This window comes from Stegostoma tigrinum, chromosome 1, assembly GCF_030684315.1.
Source record: "Stegostoma tigrinum isolate sSteTig4 chromosome 1, sSteTig4.hap1, whole genome shotgun sequence".
In the NCBI taxonomy this organism is placed as follows: Eukaryota; Metazoa; Chordata; class Chondrichthyes; order Orectolobiformes; family Stegostomatidae; genus Stegostoma; species Stegostoma tigrinum.
This window is the reverse complement of record NC_081354.1, coordinates 36,035,987-36,055,059: the sequence shown is the minus strand read 5'-3', so window position 1 is coordinate 36,055,059 and position 19,073 is coordinate 36,035,987. Positions and strand designations below refer to the sequence as shown.

The following is a 19,073-nucleotide window of genomic DNA, read 5'->3' as shown; positions in this document are numbered from 1 at the left end:
AAAGGCTTCAACCTGCAATGTTAACACTGTTTTTCACTTCCCAGATGCTGTCTGATCTGATGAGCAGTTTTTCAGTATCATTGTTTTATTTTGAATTTCAAACATCTACAGTATTTTTACATTTATGTTTAGATTAATATGGAGTTTCTCTTGAAAAATTGAGAAAACTGAATACTGTGTAAACATTCTTTAACTTAACTTGATTAATAAAATATTTGGATTTTTCTAGAAAACTTGGGGCAAGTGAAGGAACAATAAACCAAGAGATTCAGCGTTATCAACAGCTAGAATCTGTTGCTGTTAATGACATCCGTCGAGATGTTCGAAAAAAATTACAAAGATCCAGTATGAGGGTGAGCAAATTATTTGCTAATGCAAATTCATGATTCTTTCCCTCCAAGGTAACATGATCTTTCTGGCCATGTTTTTAATAAATCATGTTTTACAATGCTTGTAATAAAACTTCAGGTATTTTTGATCATCTGTTCATATAGTTGAAATTCAGGAGATCCAGGTTTAAGTCCCGTCTGCTGCAGAGGCAAGATCATTATCATTGGGTTGATATATTCTGTATTGTTAGCTTAGCTTTGAATTTTAATCTGTGAGATCCAGTGCTCCATGTACTTTCTTTTGTTGCTGTAACCTGTGGAGAGACAACTGTGATAATAAAGCCTCCTGTTATAAAGGTTGCAAATAAGGTTGTAGTCTCTGTACTTATATGGATATGAATGAACTTGAAACAGATCTAACATTGCCTGAAATGTGCGTCTGTACTTTGGTGGAGTTATCTAAGACTGGTAACTATACTTTCAGAAAAATGACATGGAATAGCTTTACATTCAGAACTTGTTTCATCCTGAATTAGTTTTTATCCATATCGTAGTGGAATTGCTTCTTTTTGGGAGTTTAATATGGACATCCAGAGATGTAAATTGACCACAGATTAATTACCAGATATTGCTGCTCATCAAATAACTGAAGAATTTTATAAGAATTCATATGTGAGTTGTTACAAGCATTATTAATGAGGAAGTTGTTCAAGATGTCCAAACTTGAAATTCTCAGTAAGCTCCTGTTGATACTACAGAATTTTGTCTTGATTTCTTGAAGATTTTCCCAATTCCAATAGGCGAGGTATGGGGATATTCCCTATTTTGAATAATGTCCAACAAAATGAGGGAGCAAAAATCCCTTAAGTGAAAATGTGTCAGATAAGTGAAAATGCACTCATTGAGCAATTTTCAGGTGTTACGCTTGATAATATAAAAAAAAAATGAGAAAAGATATAGAAGTAATACATTTTGGTGCCGTTAGATATTGGAAACTATCTTTTGTAGTTTGAAGATTATGTTGGCCATTAGCTTTCCAGACAGATCTGTTGTAATTGTGTCCTTGTAACTGGAAGTCAAATCAGCAGAACTGGTGATCAGAATTATCGGGACTGAAAACAATATGATGGTTCTTAATTGTATCGGTTACATTTAAAAAAATAAGGTGGAGCATGCTGGAAGCTGCGTTCAGAACCGATTGTCAGACAGAATCAGGCCTAATGCATTGCATTTTTCTCAGTTAAAAGAAATTGGAAGATGTGTGCAAAAACATGTTAGGAGCCCAATGATTAATACATTGACATGTGTGAAAACTTACAAATAAATAATTTTCTTTTTAAAAATTATCTTATTTTCTGAAAATAAAACTTTCAGCAGTGCTCAACTAATCTACATTGAGGTAGGTTAAGTGAGTGAGAAACCAATTAGAAGATGGAGTCTTAATGTTGGGATGTATAGCGTTATTCACTTTGATAATGAGAAAAGAGTAAAATATATTTTAAAAGATATGATACTTATACATGTTGATGTTCGGAAAGACTTGGATGTACTCAGAAGGAACACTGAATATTAGTATGCAGATACAGCAACTATAGGAAAATGGTAACATTGCCTTTATTGCAAGGGGATTGCAGCACAACAATAAGGAAACGTTGTTACTGTTGCACAGGACTTTGGTAAAACCACACAAGAGTAGTGGGCACAGTTTTGGGCTCCGTATTTCAGGATGGGTGTACTTGCCTTCAATGAGGTGCAGCCAGAGTTCATTAGTTTTTGAAATGAGAATGTTGTCCTATGTTGAGAAGCTAACTGAATTGGGCCTGTGTTCTCTGGAGTTTAGAAGAATCAGTGATTTAATTGAAACATACCAGATTTTGAAAGGATTTTGCCAGGTAAACATTCAGAGGTGGTTTTCCTACTTCGGGATCAAGAACACATTGAAGCTTGACACCATCAAAACAAGTTTGCTTGGTTAGCACCACATTCACAAATATTCAATTCCTCTGCCACAATACTCAATAGCAGCTTGTGTGTCTTTGACAAGGTGCACTGTAGAAATTCACTGTAGAAAGAAAGGCTTCTTAGACCCACCTTCCAATTCCATGATCACAATCCTGTAGAAGGACCAGAGCAGCATATGCATGGGAACACCTCCACCTGCAAGTTCCTTTCCAAGCCAGTCAGTATCCTAACTTGGCTGCTCCTTCAGTGTCACTGGATCAAATACTAGAACCCCCTTCCTAATGATAAATATGAGCATATGTGACCAAATGGACTGCAGCAATTCAAGAAGGTACTGTCTTCTCAGGGGCATCTGGGGATGTGCAATAAATGCTGGCCCAGTCAGCATGCCCAAATCCCTTGAATAAAGAAAAAGTGCAAACTGATTAGAAGAAGAAGAAGGGTCAGATTACTTGGAAGGTGTATGTCTGAGGCTGGAGATGAGCAAAGGGGTCGTATCAATCATACACAAATCATTAAAAGTTACAAAACAGGTGAGCAAGGGTGATAGAATTGAAAAATAGGGAGATTATGTGAAACTTATATTTTGTTAGACCTTTCTTGGAGTACTGCATACAGTTCTGGTCTCAATGTTTTAATAAAGGATTGGGAACCACTGGAAAGTTGACAGAAGATTTACAAGGTTGATACTAGAAATAAGTGGGCACACATCAGGAAAAGATGAATAAGCTGGATCTCTCTTCTCTTGGTGAGGGAAATAAAAAGGCTGAGAGCTGACTCAATGAACCCCTTTAAAATTATAATGTAAATTAGTGCAAAAAGACAATGTTTCCAGTTATGAGAGAGCATAATTTAAGATTAGATATTAACAGTATAAGATGGTCATCGGGAAATCCAAAAAAAATTCAGAAGAAACATTTTTAGCCAGGGTGGTGAGAATGTGAAATTTGCTACCATGGTGGGTGATTGAAGTGAGTAATATAGATGGATTTAAAGAGAAGTTAGACAAACATATAAAATTGCAATATAAAGTTACAATAATAGATTTACAAGAGAAAAGCTTGAGAGTAGCGTAAATACCAACATGGCTTGCTTGTCCTCAACAGCTTATTTCTATTTACAGATAAATCTGTCAAGCTATTTATTTATGGGGAATAGACAGAAGCCACTGTATGGTCTACTCCAACTCCTAATTCTTAGCTGTCTACCTCATTATATGTTGTGAGCACAGAGCAGTGCAAAAACCATAGAGGTTCAAGAAAGTAGCTCATCACCATTTTCTTGAAGGTAGTTAGGGATTGACCATAACTGTGGCCTTGCTAGCATTGTATGAACAACTTGAAACAAAGCTGTGAATGGAGCTATGCATGACTGCCTTAAGTATATAAAAAGGTCCAAGGTGGACTGGAAAAGTTCAAACAGGAAGGCTTTGAAGCAAAAGCCAAGAGTTAATGGAAAATTATACATGCCTACAAAAAAATTTAAAGCAAAGGATGTGAGATGTGATTCCCTTAATTTGAAATTCACTAAATGCTGAATTTCTATCTGTTTGTATAAAGCATCTGTACTTTTAAATAGTATTATCTGTACATTTCTTCTTTGCACATTTTAACCTTTATTGAGAACTGTATTATCATTAAAAAAGAATTGGACTTCGTACGCTGTTCCATGTAAATGACCTAATATTGTAGAAATGTGGGACAGAATTTGTTCATAGAAAGTCGTTGCAATATAATTGCTGAAACTTGACTTTGTGCAATGTTGAATATAGATTTTTTTTAATTTTGTTCCATCTCCAAAGTCTAAGTGAATGTGTGGTTTGTACAGGCTGCATCCCTTAAGGATAAATGGGGTCTTGGCTATAAGCCTAGCTACAACAGATCAAAAAGTATCTCCTCCTCCGGAAGGCCACCTTTGAGAAGACTGGAAAGGACAAGGTGATTTTTTTAGTCTATTACAGTTGTGATACTTATACTAGTGTAACATTTAAGAAGGGCTGTGATTTTTATATAGTACTTTCAATCCCATCCACTTCTACTCTGAAGTGCAATCATTGGCTTTGCAGTTAAGCAGAACGTACCATGCTCCATAAACAAAAATTTGATGAATGAGCAATCAATCTGCCTCTGCTGAAGGAAAACACATTTTGTCAAAAGTTTTTGTATCATTATCTAAACCGTGGAATCCCTGCAATGAAAACAAGCCTGTAAGCCCAGAAAGTCCACACTGACCCTCAGAGCATCCCATCCAAACACAGACCCTTCCCTCTATAACCCACCTAGTCTACACGTCCCTGAACACTATGGGCAGTTTAGCATGGCTAATCCACCTAACTTGCACATCTTCGGACTGTGGAAGGAAACTGGAGCATCCAGAGGAAACCCATGCAATCATAGGGAGAATGTGCAAACTCCACATAGACAGTCACCCAGTACATGTATTTCTGCTATAACACATTTTGTTAATGTGCATTGACTGTAACATGATTGATATATAATGGACACTGTTTGGATTGCGTGAACTTTCTGTTGTACAGGTATGGTGATTTTCTATAGTGATTTCCCTATAAGGAAATTTTCTATACTGTGAGGTCACATAAGAACACAACTGTGACAACAAAGTGTGGAGCTGGATGAACACAGCAGGCCAAGCAGCATCTTAGGAGCACAAAAGCTGACGTTTCGGGCCTAGACCCTTCATCAAAAAAGGGGGATGGGGAGAGGGTTCTGAAATAAATAGGGAGAGAGGGGAAGGCAGATCGAAGATGGATAGAGGAGAAGATAGGTGGAGGCGGCGGGAAAACTCAATGTCCAAACATTGATGTGTGGGTGGAGGGGGACAAAGGGTGAGGCCCCTGCTGAGGACTGACCATTCGTCCTCAGTCAGGGGAAGGTCTGGGGGAGGGATGGTGAAAATTCGGTAAGGAACGGTTCTGAAGAGTCTCGATGTTCTGCTGTAGATTTGGTCACGGTTGGGGCCAAATTTGGAAGGCTTGAATGTGGACTGTAGTCCATTGGGGATGATCTGGTTCCGTAGGTAGGTGCTGTGGCTGTGGTACCTGGTTTGCTTCAGGACACGGTCGAGTGGTTTCAAGGCCGAAGAGTTCACAAGAGAGTTGCAGTGGGAGAGAGATCCCCTGAGGTTTGTCCGGAGGGAGGAGGGTAACTTCTTCAGGTTAGGCATCCCTGGAAGAGGCTTTGCAGTGAGGTTAAAATTGTATCAGAGATAATGGGAACTGCAGATGCTGGAGAATCTGAGACCAGGTACCACAGCCATATCACTTTCCTCAGCAGCTGCCTATGGAACCAGATCATCCCCAATGGACTACAGTCCACATTCAAGCCTTCCCAATTTGTCCCCAACTGTGACCATAATTACATCCAGAACATTGAGACTCTTCAGAAGCGTTCCCTGCCGAACTTTCACCATCCCCCCCAAGACCTTCCCCTGACTGAGGACGAATGGTCAGTCCTCAGCAAGGGGCTCACCTTTGTCCCCCTCCACCCACACATCAAAGAATACCAGTCACGTTTGGACATCGAGCAGTTTTTCCGTCACCTCCGCCTCCACCTGTCTTCTCCTCTATCCATCTTCGATCTGCCTCTCCCTCTCTCCCCTCTTTATTTCAGAACCCTCTCCCCATCCCCCTTTTCTGATGAAGGGTCTAGGCCCAAAATGTCAGCTTTTGTGCCACTAAGATGCTGCTTGGCCTGTGTTCATCCAGCTCCACACTTTATCTCAAATTCTCCAGCATCTGCAGTTCCCATTTTCTCGAACACAACTGTTGCTTTGTAGGAGAATTACTTGTGTATCTCAGCTTTCCAATTAATGCTTTAGTCTGTTTATAGTCATTGACCCACTAAAGTGACCAGGCAAGACAAATGTTTAATATGAAACACAACTGTTGACAATGAATTGCTGCTTTGAAAATATTGCACTCAAATTATGTAGTGGAGCCTTGTTCTCACCACATTCTGACTGGGAACCAAGATTTTATCCAACTGATGCAAACTATACCACTACCACTACCACTTACAAGAATAGATAGAACAGTAGAGTAGCTTTGCCCAAATTAAACTGATATTCATTAATTCACTTAATATAATCAGGGCTTATTTATAGTCAAACATCCTTCAAATGTGGTCTGCCACAGATATGTGGTTTCAGGTCTTTGTAACATGTTGAATTCACAATCTGCCAGATTTGAACTATTTAGGTGCTGAAACAACGTTGAAAGATAAATAAGCTCTTATTAACACAAAAGTAGACAGTTGTGTAGTAGCGTATTTCTCTCAATGACCCTCAAATGAACCACTGCACAACATTATCACACATTTGAAAAGATTAGTAATAGTCTATCAAAAGCTGACATACTTCTTTTGAAGAAGTAGTTAAAGTTTATTAGACTGTAACTTTGAAATAATAACTGTTCATTGGATCTACTGAAATGGTATGGAAAGAAATCTTATGCCAACATGTTAAGCATGTATATGCAAACATTGCACACTGTAATTTCAAGGCCTTTACTTCAGAATGATGTGTTTAGAAATCCTAATGCGTAATGTCTAACAACACAGCCCTGAGTGTATGAAGATTCTGACCTGGTTTGTTTGACCTTCTTTGACCTTCTCTGTTTAAAAGTGTAAAATGTAATTTTGTCAGCCTGTCTATTCAATAATTTGTGGAAAATTAATGGATTTGAATTGGTTTATCTAATCCATTTGTCAAATTACTTTCAATTTGAACATGTATTGTATGCATTCAGTACAACATTGGTTTTCCTTCAGTTCCAGAGTTGGTGAGGCAGAAGACCCTAATGAAATCCAAACTTCAGAACAACCTGTATCTGGATCAGGCACTGGGACAAGAGTGACTTTCAAAGTACAAGAAATGGTAAGAGTCTCTCAAAAATTAACCATCAGACATGATATCAAATAATAATATCAGCAGCAAAACCATATTGAAGAAACTTAGACACTCTGAGAAATCCTAAGGCCCTGATGGCCTACTTTCTCAGGTTCTGAAATAAGTAGCTGCAGATACAGTGAATGAACTGGTTTTAATTTTCCAAAATTCTATATATATTAGAGGCATAGCTGCAAACTAAGGGGTGATAGATGTCAGAGGCAGATTCTTTACTCAGAGAGTGCCTGCCAATGTAGCTAACTCAGCCACATTAGGGGCATTTAAACAGTCCTTGGATAAGCATATGGATGATGAAGGGATAGTTTAGGGGATGAGCTCAGATTAGTTCACAGGTCGGTGCAACATCAAGGGCTGAAGGGCCTGTTCTGCGCTGTATTGTTCTATGTTCTATGTTAGAATGATCCCAACAACCTGAAACTTAGCAAATGTGACTCCACCATTCAAGAAAGGAAAGTGTGGGACAACAGGGAGCTGCAGGCAGGCTAGCTTGATGTTATTCTCCAGAAACCTCTGGAATTCTTTGTTAAGGAAGTCTTAAACAATGCACGTGGAAATTCATAGTATGATAAGACAAAATTGACATAAGGTTAAGGAAGGGCAATAATGTTTGATAAATTTATTAGAGTTCCTTGAGGATGAAACATGTGGGGTAAGTAAAAAGAAACCAGAATATATGGTATACTTGGATTTCCAAAAGACATTTGGAGGGTTCCACACAAATGGTTATCCTAATGGAGCTGAGTTTAATGTATTAGAATAGATAGAGGATTTGATAGAGAAAGCAAAAGATAGGAATAAAAGTGGTATGGCTGCTAAGAACAATTGATCTAAGTTTGCTGATGTTACGAAGCTTAAGTGAGAAAGGCAAATAGGGATAAAAGAGCTTTATGCGGATATAGAAAGGCTAATCAAGTGAACAACAAGATGGAAGGTTATGTATCATAAGGAGAAAAATGAAGTTATTCACTTTGTTAGTAAGAATAGAAAATTTGAATATTTCTTGAAAGCTGTGAAACCTGAGAATGTTGATGCTTAGAAAGACTTGGCTGTTCTCAGACATAGAGTACACAAAATCAGGATGCTGGTACAGCAAACAATTCTTCAGGAAACTGATTGTCTTTATTAAAAGAGTATTGGAAAACAGGAATATACAAGCCTTGTTATAGTAGTATAGAGTGTTGGTGAGGTAACAGCTGGAATGGGGTGTAGAATTTTGGTCTTCATATTTATGCATGGCTTTTCAAAAATTATGAGAAATTGCATTGAATGTTGTACAGAGAAGATTCACTCGATTGGTGGGATGCCCACTGATGAGAGACTGAGTGAATTGAGCTTATACAGTACTCTTTGGTATTTGAATGAATGAGAGATAGTCGTGTTGAAGCAAAATCCTGAAAGAGCTTGAGAGGGTAGACCAATGCTTTACAAACCATTCTCCCATCCCATTTTTAAGCTCTCAAATTAATATGGCTGTAAATTAAGAAAAATGAGGATGTGTGTAATTTTGCATTGATTGGGAAGGTGGTGGAAATGCCCCATAGAAGCAGTGACAAGATCTCCATATTCAACATCCAAACAACAGCAAGATTAAAAGCACGTGATTTGAGTTGGTCCTCAGGCTGTCCAGCCGGAATCTCCAATCCAGTCTCCAGTGCTGACTTGGAGCTTGTAACTCAACTGATGAGGTCACTCCTGGTGATTTGAAATCCTCTGGGCTAGATGCTGAAAGATTGTTTTCTCCTGGGTGGGGAATCTAGATGACAGGCTATGGTCTCGATAAGAGGCCAATGATTTCAGTCTGAAATATAGAGAAACTTTGTTACTCAAAGAGTTATGAATCTTTAAAACTATGTACTCCAGAAAGCAATGAATGTTTCATCATTGAATAAATTTAAAGCTAAAATACATTTTTTTTTTGTTTCCCAGGGAATAAAGGGGAAAGGTAGAGTTGGTAGAAAAGACAAGAGGCTGGTCATTAGCCAAGTTCATATTGAATAGTGTGGCAGGTTTGAACGTCTGTATGGTAGCTGCCTCCTATTTCTTACGTTATGTGAGATTTTGAAAAATGCTTTTTTTTGAGATTGGAATTAAACAATATGGGCAAGATTAGTGTTATAAATTGTGCCTGTCTTTTTATAACCTATCCTAATGTGCCTAATAAATGACAGAGCTACCATTCCTTAGCAACGATAAAGGTGTGTCTTTATTTGAGCTTTCAGGTTGTTCCAAAATAATTCCTAAAGGAATCCATGTGAAGATGGCAAGATAACTGAACCCATTTAGATGATTTGATTCCCTAGTAATACTGTAGTGAAATTGTGCGATGATCTCCATGGATGAAGTGTAAATGCAGTTCCATGTCAAACCAAGTTTAGGAAATTTTCAGATGCTCTGGAAAATGTTTTCCAAGCCTTTTTTCTCTGGTCATGCTTTGAGGCCCAACTTCTGAATTTCTCTTGTCCTTTTTCTTATCATTGATTGTGTCAAGGCATTGTATTGGTTATAAGATGCTAAACGAAAGCAATCTCTTGTAAAGCTGTTAATTTAGGTGGCTCAGTGGTTAGCACTGCTGCTTCACAGCACCAGGGACTCTGGTTCAATTCCAGCCTCGGGCAGCTTTCTGTGTGGAGTTTGCATGTTCTCCCCGTATCTGTGTGGGTTTCCTCCCATAGTCCAAAGGTGTGCAAGTTAGGTGGATTGGCCAGGCTATATTGCCTCTAGTGTCCAGGGATATGTAGGTTAAATGGATTAGCCATGGGAAATACAGGGTTACAGGGACAGATTAGGGGGTTGACTCTTTGGAGAGTTTGTGTGAGCTTGTTGGGCCGAATGGCCTGTTTCCTCACTGTAGGGATTGTATGATCAGAAAATATCAGCGTATATTTAGCAGTCTTCACACATTTTCGAAATACCTACACACATACCTACTGAATTATGTATCATTTCCATTTTAAGAATATTTTGTGTTGTTTGCTTTTATTTGTGTTGAAGAAGGTTGTCAAAGAAACACAAGATTTAAAAAGTTAATCAATTTAGTTATTGCATTGATATAATCTTTTTCCTCCCTGTCAGGGAACAGTACTTTTTCTTTCTTTCTCTTTTGCACCAATAGCAAGCCAAGAATAAATTCCCTACATCTTAGCTAAATTTTTTGCTGATTGTCTTTGAGGAGATGCACAAGAAGAATATGGCTCTGCATCTGTTACTGAAGACACCTTGTGCACTTGACCTAGCACATATTGTAATAGATTTGATTTCAAAAATTTTGTACGGAACTGTAGTTGGAAACTTGCATATCATCATGTATGTTGTCTTTGTGATCTGACAATGTGACCTACTAACATTATTTGTTTGTTACGTATTAACTCTGAAAGTTAGAAACATGGTGACCAAATTTTATCAGCTGGTTATCATTGATTGAAAGTTTTGGTGAATCATGCTCTGAATATATCATGTTCTGAATATATCATGCTCTGAATATAGAAAGAAAATTTTTTGATTCATATTGTTTTCCAGTAATGTTAAAAAGCTCTTGACTAATTTGTGTCACAGCAAGGGCTGTTAGTACAACATGTGTTGCAATTTTGTTATTAGTGTTATAATCATTTAATGGGAGTATTGCTTCCTATAAGTGGCTATTATATAATTAAATTTTCCTTTTTACTTCATTTAAGTTGAATGATACAGCTTTGGGCCTTACAAAACAAGTCAGCACTCCAAAAGAAGGGTATTTTCAGGTACTGGTTAAAAACTTGCTATGCAACAAAATGAATTGCTTCATGGGAAAATCATCTTCACATTCTATCAACTTTTAAACTGTGCAAGTTTAATATAACAGCATTTATGGGGTGTGAATTCAAAATATTACATTTAATGTGACTGTTCATCAGGTAATCAACATATGTAGCAACACAAATTGCTTTTGCATCATAACAAGTATGTTGCAAATATAGTATAGCAAGGCACTGAAAAATGTTTTGTCAGGCTAATGTTACAAAACTATTCAAATACTTTGAAGAGGTGTTTTCTTTTAAAATGCAGTTGCGAGAGATCTGTTTTAACCATGCAAATGAGATTAAAGTTATAGTGAAATATTGATACTAGCATTTCACTCAAAAGTAAAATGTATTCATGCTCCATAAATGCTCATGAACTTGCATGTAACTTGCTTAATAACTAATGCATATAATTCTTTTCCTCTACAGGCAATTTTAATTATTACTGAATTTGCTTAACTTAATCTTAATCCCCATCTTCCATGATCTGTCTGGGCAAAGGCAAAAATTCCTAACTCTCTTTAAAATCAAAGTTCAAAGCTATAGTCACAGTAACATTAGAAAATTTACTTAACCAAATGTTTTCCTTTCATTGTACACTAATGCCATTTTCTTGTATTATTGTCTAATGATTCTTTGTATATTGCTGTTATTTGAGATCTTAGGTTCTAAATTGGACAAAAATGGATTTTGGTTTTCAGTTCTGTGAAGGTCTGACTTACCTTTTTTTTCAAAAAGGTCAGAAAGTCATTTTGAAAATTGAGTTTAAAACAGTGTTTAGAGGAGGTCATATGATTTAAGCTGAATGACCAGCAAGCCGCCTAGGGAGATCACTGGAATTGTGTTTGCAGACGTGGTGTTAGAACTAGTCTCCAAGCAGTCAGGGCTGGGGAGAAGTAATGAGTTGTTTTAGATGTTAGTGAAAAGATAGCTCCAGAAGATGAGTCTGTGCAGGTGTTAGAAAGCAATACATCCTAGAAAGCTGTTGAAGGCTAGTGAAAGGAAACCTTGTTAACTAATAAGTGAGCTGCGTAAGCAGTTTGATTTAAGGATCTCCAAGGGGTATAGTAAATAAAGAAACTAGCACCGAGTGATTACACAGCAGAAATTAACCAAAAAACAGATCAGCTTCAGCTGAGCTTCAACATGGAGATAGGGGTGACTATTTGCTGAAGTGCCTGTAAGGCTATTACTAAGGTAAAACGCCTGAATCTTTTATTTTGACATTTGCAATGTGAGTATTCTAGTCGTTCTTGAATTGTACAATATCATTTATATTTTGTTAAAAGTATATGGCAGTCTCTTGTGCACAGCTCAGTCAATGATTTCAATGGTAAACAATAAGAAACCTAAAACTTACGGGTTATGAAGCCAGGTTTCACTCTGAGATCTCACTTGTCAAATGTCACTGTCAGTTGGGATAATAAATATCTGTCCACTCAAATAATTGTTAATGCTACATTTCTAAACAAAGTGCTGTTCTGGATTTCTACTGAAATCAATCCAATGCAGTGGGATTTCTGCAGTTGCCCTCTTTGTGTAAGGTACAGAGGAAATAAATGAGCTGGGGACCCTGTGTTGATTGATCCTTGCTGAAAAGTGTTCACATGTAAATATCAGATGAAAACTAAAACTGACCTAGCCATACGTAATCAGAAATCAGTGAACTTAATTGTTTCAGCACCAATACATATGCCGATTTGACCAACAGGAGGTTTGCCATTACCTAAAGAATTTTTACCCAGTGTATTGTCCTTTTTAAAACAGGAGGAAAACTTTGCATTGATCAAATTTCATCTTTAAATAAGCTATGATTCACAGTTTTCACTGAGTTCTTAAGCCCCTCATTAGCTTAATAAGCAAAATATTGATGTTTTCTTTATTCAACTCCCACATTTATAGTACTGATTTGACATTATAGAGAAGGAAGAGCTATTTTTAAAACATGATCCTATAATTCGTTTCCTATTGTTGGTGACATTTCTTTGCTGTCATATGCTCAAAGAATTTGTTCCTGTTGGGAGTTATTTAGTTGGACATCAGTGCAATTTTAAACTTTTGAATAACAGTCCCATTTTCTCTGATCTTCAGATGACTGAAATCTTTCAGGCCTGGGATCATTCTAATACCTCATCTCTCATCATCTCAGTAAGCGTTTGACATTCTTCCCAAATAGTGGTTTCCAGAATTAGCAACAACTGAGACCTAACTCGTGTTTTAAACGGTATTAGTAAAACACTAGGCCTGTTACTGACTTATTGGTGGACATCACTGCACATGTTCCTCCAGTGTCAAAAGGAGATTTTTATTATTTTCTGCTTTCAGTCAAAAACTGATTTCCTGTTCTTGAAAGTACTATCCATTAAATCCTTCAATTTTGTTAATGAATTTGTCGAATCTCTTTTAAAAATCCTTACACCCAGTTTCAACTCCACTATGCTCATCAACCTTCTGTCGTTTTATCAAAGCTTCAATCGAGTTAGTCACGCACAATTTTCCTTTAACGAATCCTTTTCTGTCTTTGGCCAAGTATCAATTCATTTTATTTCAGGTTGGTGTCTTAGAAAGTTTTCCAATGAGCAACACTGGTTTGATTGGCCAGTAGTGCCAGATTTATGCCTTCTCCTGTATTGTTTAACCAGAGATGTACGAACTTCTCTGCCACCACCTCTATATTGAAGGAAGAAATTGGAGACAGAGTTTTCATAATTACTTTGCTCAGCAACATTGCGTTTATCCTATTTGAACCAGGGTACATTTTTAACTTCAATAATATTTCAAAGCTTTTATTTCCGTTGTGCTTGTTGTACTTTGAGGAACTCTTGTTGAGGCATTGATCCTGTGGGAAATAATCATAAGCTTTCAATACTCAAATGTTCCATGGAATGTTTTTCTGAGATACTTCTCATCTGGCAGTACGTATATAAGAAGTGCAGACCATATTCTTCTACTTCATAGTCTCTGTATTGGATCCATATGCAGAAGATTCCATTTAATATTCAATACTAGTTTTATATGCATACATAAAAACATTTTTCCTAAATCCAATGGTTTTGAACAGTAAAAGCTTCAGCATCGCAAAGATGTCAAGTAAACTTGCACTTCCTCATTGCTAGTACAGAACTGATCATACTACTTTTTGAATATGGAGACATAAAAAAGAAATTGGAATACTCCTTTTTCTGCTGTGGTTCAGTATTTGCATGTAAAAATACCTCTCAATTAACCTTTCAATATTTTCTTCAATCTGACACTACTTGGATCAACTTTTATAACTTAGAGCAATCTTTTGGTCTTGTATACTTTCTCCTAATGTTGCTTTATCTGATAAAAGGAACTGCAAGTTCTTTGCTAATGAGCAATGAAAGAGTATAGATCACCTGACCAAAAGTTTTGTAAATGGTAATAGATCAGAAGGCTTTAATAGTCTTGTTACATGAAGCTCCACCCATGTTACCATCGTCATGCACTTGAGCATGTATGTAAGCGAGGCAGTAAGTTTTACACTAGTCTTAATTAGGACCAAATATATGTTGTACAGCTCCTGCAAATTCTAGTAAGTAAGCCTGACCTGTGTAGTTGTACTTGTTGCCATCAACCAATAAATAAGCTTGTAATTAAGAGGAGTACTCATCTATAAGGATTCTAGGATTCATTCGACTACTGATTGTTAGACAAACTCCAGACAAAGGATATACAAAGAATGTTTGGCAACTACTCTACCTCAAACAAGCCTTACTATGAACCATATACAGGTAAAGGTAGCACACACGGTGAGATACCAGTGGTGGAAATCATGTTAATACCACAAAGAGGGTGATGCAGTAATCCAAAGGTTACTTTTAAAAGTCAGATGCTTAACTGATTTTTGTTTTCCCCAACCAACAGTTTTCCAGTGAAATTAAACTTTTTCTTGTTAACAGTTTTGTTTATTAAGGGTTGGGGAGTTTGTGCTGTGAAATGCAGCATGTTTAGTCTGAATCAGAACAAGGTTTTCTCTACTCTCCAGCACAATCTGCCTTAGATGTGCATTTTCTTTTTGCTGTGATGTTGCATTTTATGCATTTTGCGCACTTACTATCACATGACCTCTGAAATTAGTATTGAATGAGGAGTTATAAGCAATGAGCTGCTTTAGACTGGTGGCAATGCATTCTTGCATTGAAACTGCTCAAATTAATTTCACTGAAGTTCCTTATACATGACTTTTTTCAAAGAATAATAATATGAGTAAATACCCTTATTCTAGTTAATGTAACACTTTCTACCTTACTGTAAAACAATTTGAGCCGGGATTTTATAATCTGAAGTGTCAAATCAGAAAATAAGTATTGACTGATGACATTGCTGGTTGCAAAATAGAAATTGTTTATTGCCCAACAATAAGCATTTAACTAGTGAAGTAGTAATGACAGTAATGTTGATAAAAGATTTAAACTTACACCATCTTAGTAGAGGTAATTTAGATTGGGAGTAAATTGACTATGTGAGATTTCTTTCGTCCTCAGTTATTTATTTTAGAAAATATCTAGGCTGGTGAATAAATTGGCAAATGTTTCATTGTTCAGTCCATATTACAAAACCATTCTGTCTGCTCAAGTAAAGCATAGGTGGTGATTGGGTTCTAATTTAAACTAACCTGAGATTACTGCTGCATACAAAGGAGTAAAAGTAATTTTGAACTTCTCAATTTTTTTATGGCATCAGTTCCCTGAGGAGACAGAATTGGATCTGTTGTCAGTCACCATCGATAGTCCATCTCATTTCTCACCCATCAGTGAACGTTCAGTGTTTAGTTCACCCTGCACCCCACATGTCGTTCAACAAAGACTTGCCTTCCAGCTTGATGATGCGAAGCGAGATGATAGTTTGACCTCTTCGAGCGAAGAGTCTGACCGAGATGAAGAATATGATAAAGAAAAACCTCAATACATCAGGAGGACACCGTGAGTGTGCTTTGTCTTTTTCTTTCTAAGATTGTTGAGTAATTGGCTTCAGAATCGATTGAAAATGAAGTTTGAAAGCGTGATGTCAAACTAGAATTTCATGTGAACTACACAATAGGACTTTTTTATCTTGTTCTCAGTCTCCTTCCCCTCCCATTCCCCCCCCCCCCCCCCACCCCACCCACCCTTCTGCCTCCCTCACCCGTTGTCTGCAGTGTCTGTTTCTTCCCTCCATCCACCTGGACCCTCTTTCTTCACACTCATCCCACCAACCGTCATCCCTCTTGCAGCTTTTACTTTCTCCTCCCTCTCCCATTCTCAGATCTTCTTTCTTCCCAATGCCCACTCCCCTCAGAGTCTCTCTCTTTCCTACCCCCATTCCCATCGCAGTCACTTTCTTCTTCCTCCTTCCAACTTCTCTTTACAACCGTTTTTCTATTCAAGAGGTCAGAATGCCAAGCTAGAGGGATGTGTGAATAGTTATTGAACGTCAATATTTTGTATGTTGTGTTTCTGAGATTATTTGTGATATCTGTTCTGCAGCCATACCATACGTAAAAAGAATGCAGGGCTTGCTGCAGTCCAGCAACTTTTTACGGATCGTTGGCCTTCAACATCAACAAACAGAAATTCCTTAAACACCGCAACAGAACGGAATATTGATTTTGAACTTGATGTTCGCGTGGAGATTGAAAGTGGAAAATGTGTACTGCATCCAACTACACAGCAGCTGCAGCAAGCAGAGCATGATGAATTCAACGTTAAAAGGTACGAAGATCCTTTTCTCTACTTGTTTTTGTGTGGAAATACTTGTCCTACAAATGTGATATTTGGTTTCAAGAACATGCCCATAAGTTAATTAAACATTCTCCATCGCCTGTGTACAGGTGGGTTTAAGCCTGATGCAGACTAGGAATACAGCAAAAAGGAAGGATAGCTTAAGACATCTTAGGATTTCCAATCTCTCTAATAATGATAAGAAAGTTAGCATTAAGGCACTTTATCTAAATGCTCATAGTATTCGCAACAAAGTAGATGAATTAACAGCACGAATCCTCTTGAATGATTATGATGTGCTAGGCATCACAGAGACATGGTTACAGGGACTTCAGGACTGGCAGTTAAACATTCACAACATATCAAAAAGACAGGGAGGTGGGCAGAGGGGGTGGGGTTGCCTTGTTAGTTAAGAATGAAAATAAATCTATGGCAGTGAATGACATAGGGTCAGAAGATGTGGAGTCTGTGTGGGTGGAGTTGAGGAACCACAAAAACAAAAAAACTATAATGGGAGTTATGTACAGACCTCCTAACAGTGATCAGGACCAGGGGCGCAAGATACACCGAGAAATAGATAGGGCATGTCCGAAAGGCAAGGTCACGGTGATCATGGGGGACTTCAATATGCAGGTGGACTGGGTGAATAACGTTGCCGGTGGATCCAAAGAAAGGGGATTCATGGAATATTTGCAGGATGGCTTTTTGGAACAGCTTGTGATGGAGCCCACAAGGGAGCAGGCTATTCTGGACTTAGTGCTATGTAATGAGCCAGACTTTATAAAAGACTTTAAAGTAAGTGAACACTTAGGAGGCAGCGATCATAATATGGTAGAGTTCAGTCTGCAATTTAAAAGAGAGAAGGCAAAATCGGATGTAATGGTGTTACAGAGCCTAGCGGGGAAGACAGTAGAGCAACAATGGCAGGAGTTTCTGGGTGTAATTGAGGACACAATACAGAGGTTCATCCCAAAGAAAAGAAAGATTATCCAGGGTGGGATTAGACAACCATGGCTGACAAAGGAAATCAGGAAATATATCAAAGAAAAAGAGACAGCCTATAACGTACATGGAATAGTGTAGGTTAGATGGGCTTGAGATCGGTATGACAGGTCGGCACAGCATCGAGGGCCGAAGGGCCTGTACTGTGCTGTAATGTTCTATGTTCTATAAAGTGGCCAAGAGCACTGGGAAATCAGAAGATTGGGAAGGCTACAAAAACAAACAGAGGATAACAAAGAGAGCAATAAGGAAGGAGAGGATCAAATATGAAGGTAGGCTAGCTAGTAATATTAAAAATGATAGTAAAAGCTTCTTTCAATATATAAGAAACAAACGAGAGGCAAAAGTAGACATTGGGCCGCTCTAAACTGATGCTGCACAGCTAGTAGTGGGAGATAAGGAAATAGCTGAAGAACTTTAAGTACTTTGCGTCAGTCTTCACAGTGGAAGACATGAGTAGAATGCCAACAATTAGGGAGAGTCAGGGGGCAGAGTTGATTATGGTAGGCATTACAAAAGAGAAAGTGCTAGAAAAGCTAAAAGGTCTAAAAATTGATAAATCTCCTGGCCCCGATGGGCTACATCCTAAAGTTCTGAGGGAGGTGGCTGAGGAAATAGCAGAGGCTTTGGTTGTGATCTTTCAAAAATCACTGGAGTCAGGGAAAGTCCCAGATGATTGGAAAATTGCAGTTGTAACCCCCTTGTTTAAGAAAGGATCAAGGCAAAAGATGGATAATTATAGGCCGGTTAGCCTAAACTCAGTAGTTGGTAAAATTCTTAAATCTGTTGTCAGGGATGAGATTTCTAAATTCTTGGAAGTGCAGGGTCAGATTAGAACAAGTCAGCATGGATTTACTAAGGGGAGGTCGTGCCTGACAAACCTGTTAGAATTCTTTGAAGAGGTAACAAGTATGTTAGACCAGGGAAACCCAGTGGATGTTACCTATCTAGACTTCCAAAAGGCCTTTGATAAGGTGCCTTCTGGGAGGCTGCTGACCAAGGTGAGGGCGAGGTGAGCTACTGGCTCGGATTGAGGATTGGCTGTCTGACAGAAGGCAGAGAGTTGGGATAAAAGGCTCTTCTTCGGAATGGCAGCCGGTGACGAGTGGTGTCCCGCAGGGTTCAGTGTTGGGGCCGCAGCTGCTCACCTTATATATTAATGATCTGGATGAAGGGACTGGGGGCGTTCTGGCGATGTTTGCCGATGATATGAAGATAGGTGGACAGGCAGGTAGTACTGAGGAGGTGGGGAAGCTGCAGAAAGATTTAGACAGCTTAGGAGAGTGGTCCAGGAAATGGCTGATGAAATTCAATGTGAGGTTTTGCACTTTGGAATAAAGAATACAGGCATGGAT

General features: G+C 38.1%; 1 protein-coding gene across 4 annotated transcripts in view; it reads left to right on the top strand.

The window, feature by feature from the left end:
• Positions 1-19,073, top strand: part of kiaa1109 (KIAA1109 ortholog) — a 438,508-nt gene that overhangs the window by 346,925 nt on the left and 72,510 nt on the right. For 3 of the 4 annotated variants that reach the window (XM_048546322.2, XM_048546414.2, XM_048546235.2), the window contains 6 exons: positions 230-353; positions 4,119-4,228; positions 7,079-7,184; positions 10,892-10,954; positions 15,701-15,939; positions 16,483-16,707. In XM_048546322.2, the coding sequence (XP_048402279.2) occupies positions 230-353; positions 4,119-4,228; positions 7,079-7,184; positions 10,892-10,954; positions 15,701-15,939; positions 16,483-16,707 (867 nt within the window). The remainder of the gene's footprint in view (positions 1-229; positions 354-4,118; positions 4,229-7,078; positions 7,185-10,891; positions 10,955-15,700; positions 15,940-16,482; positions 16,708-19,073) is intronic. The other variant, XM_048546500.2, reaches the window with a different exon arrangement.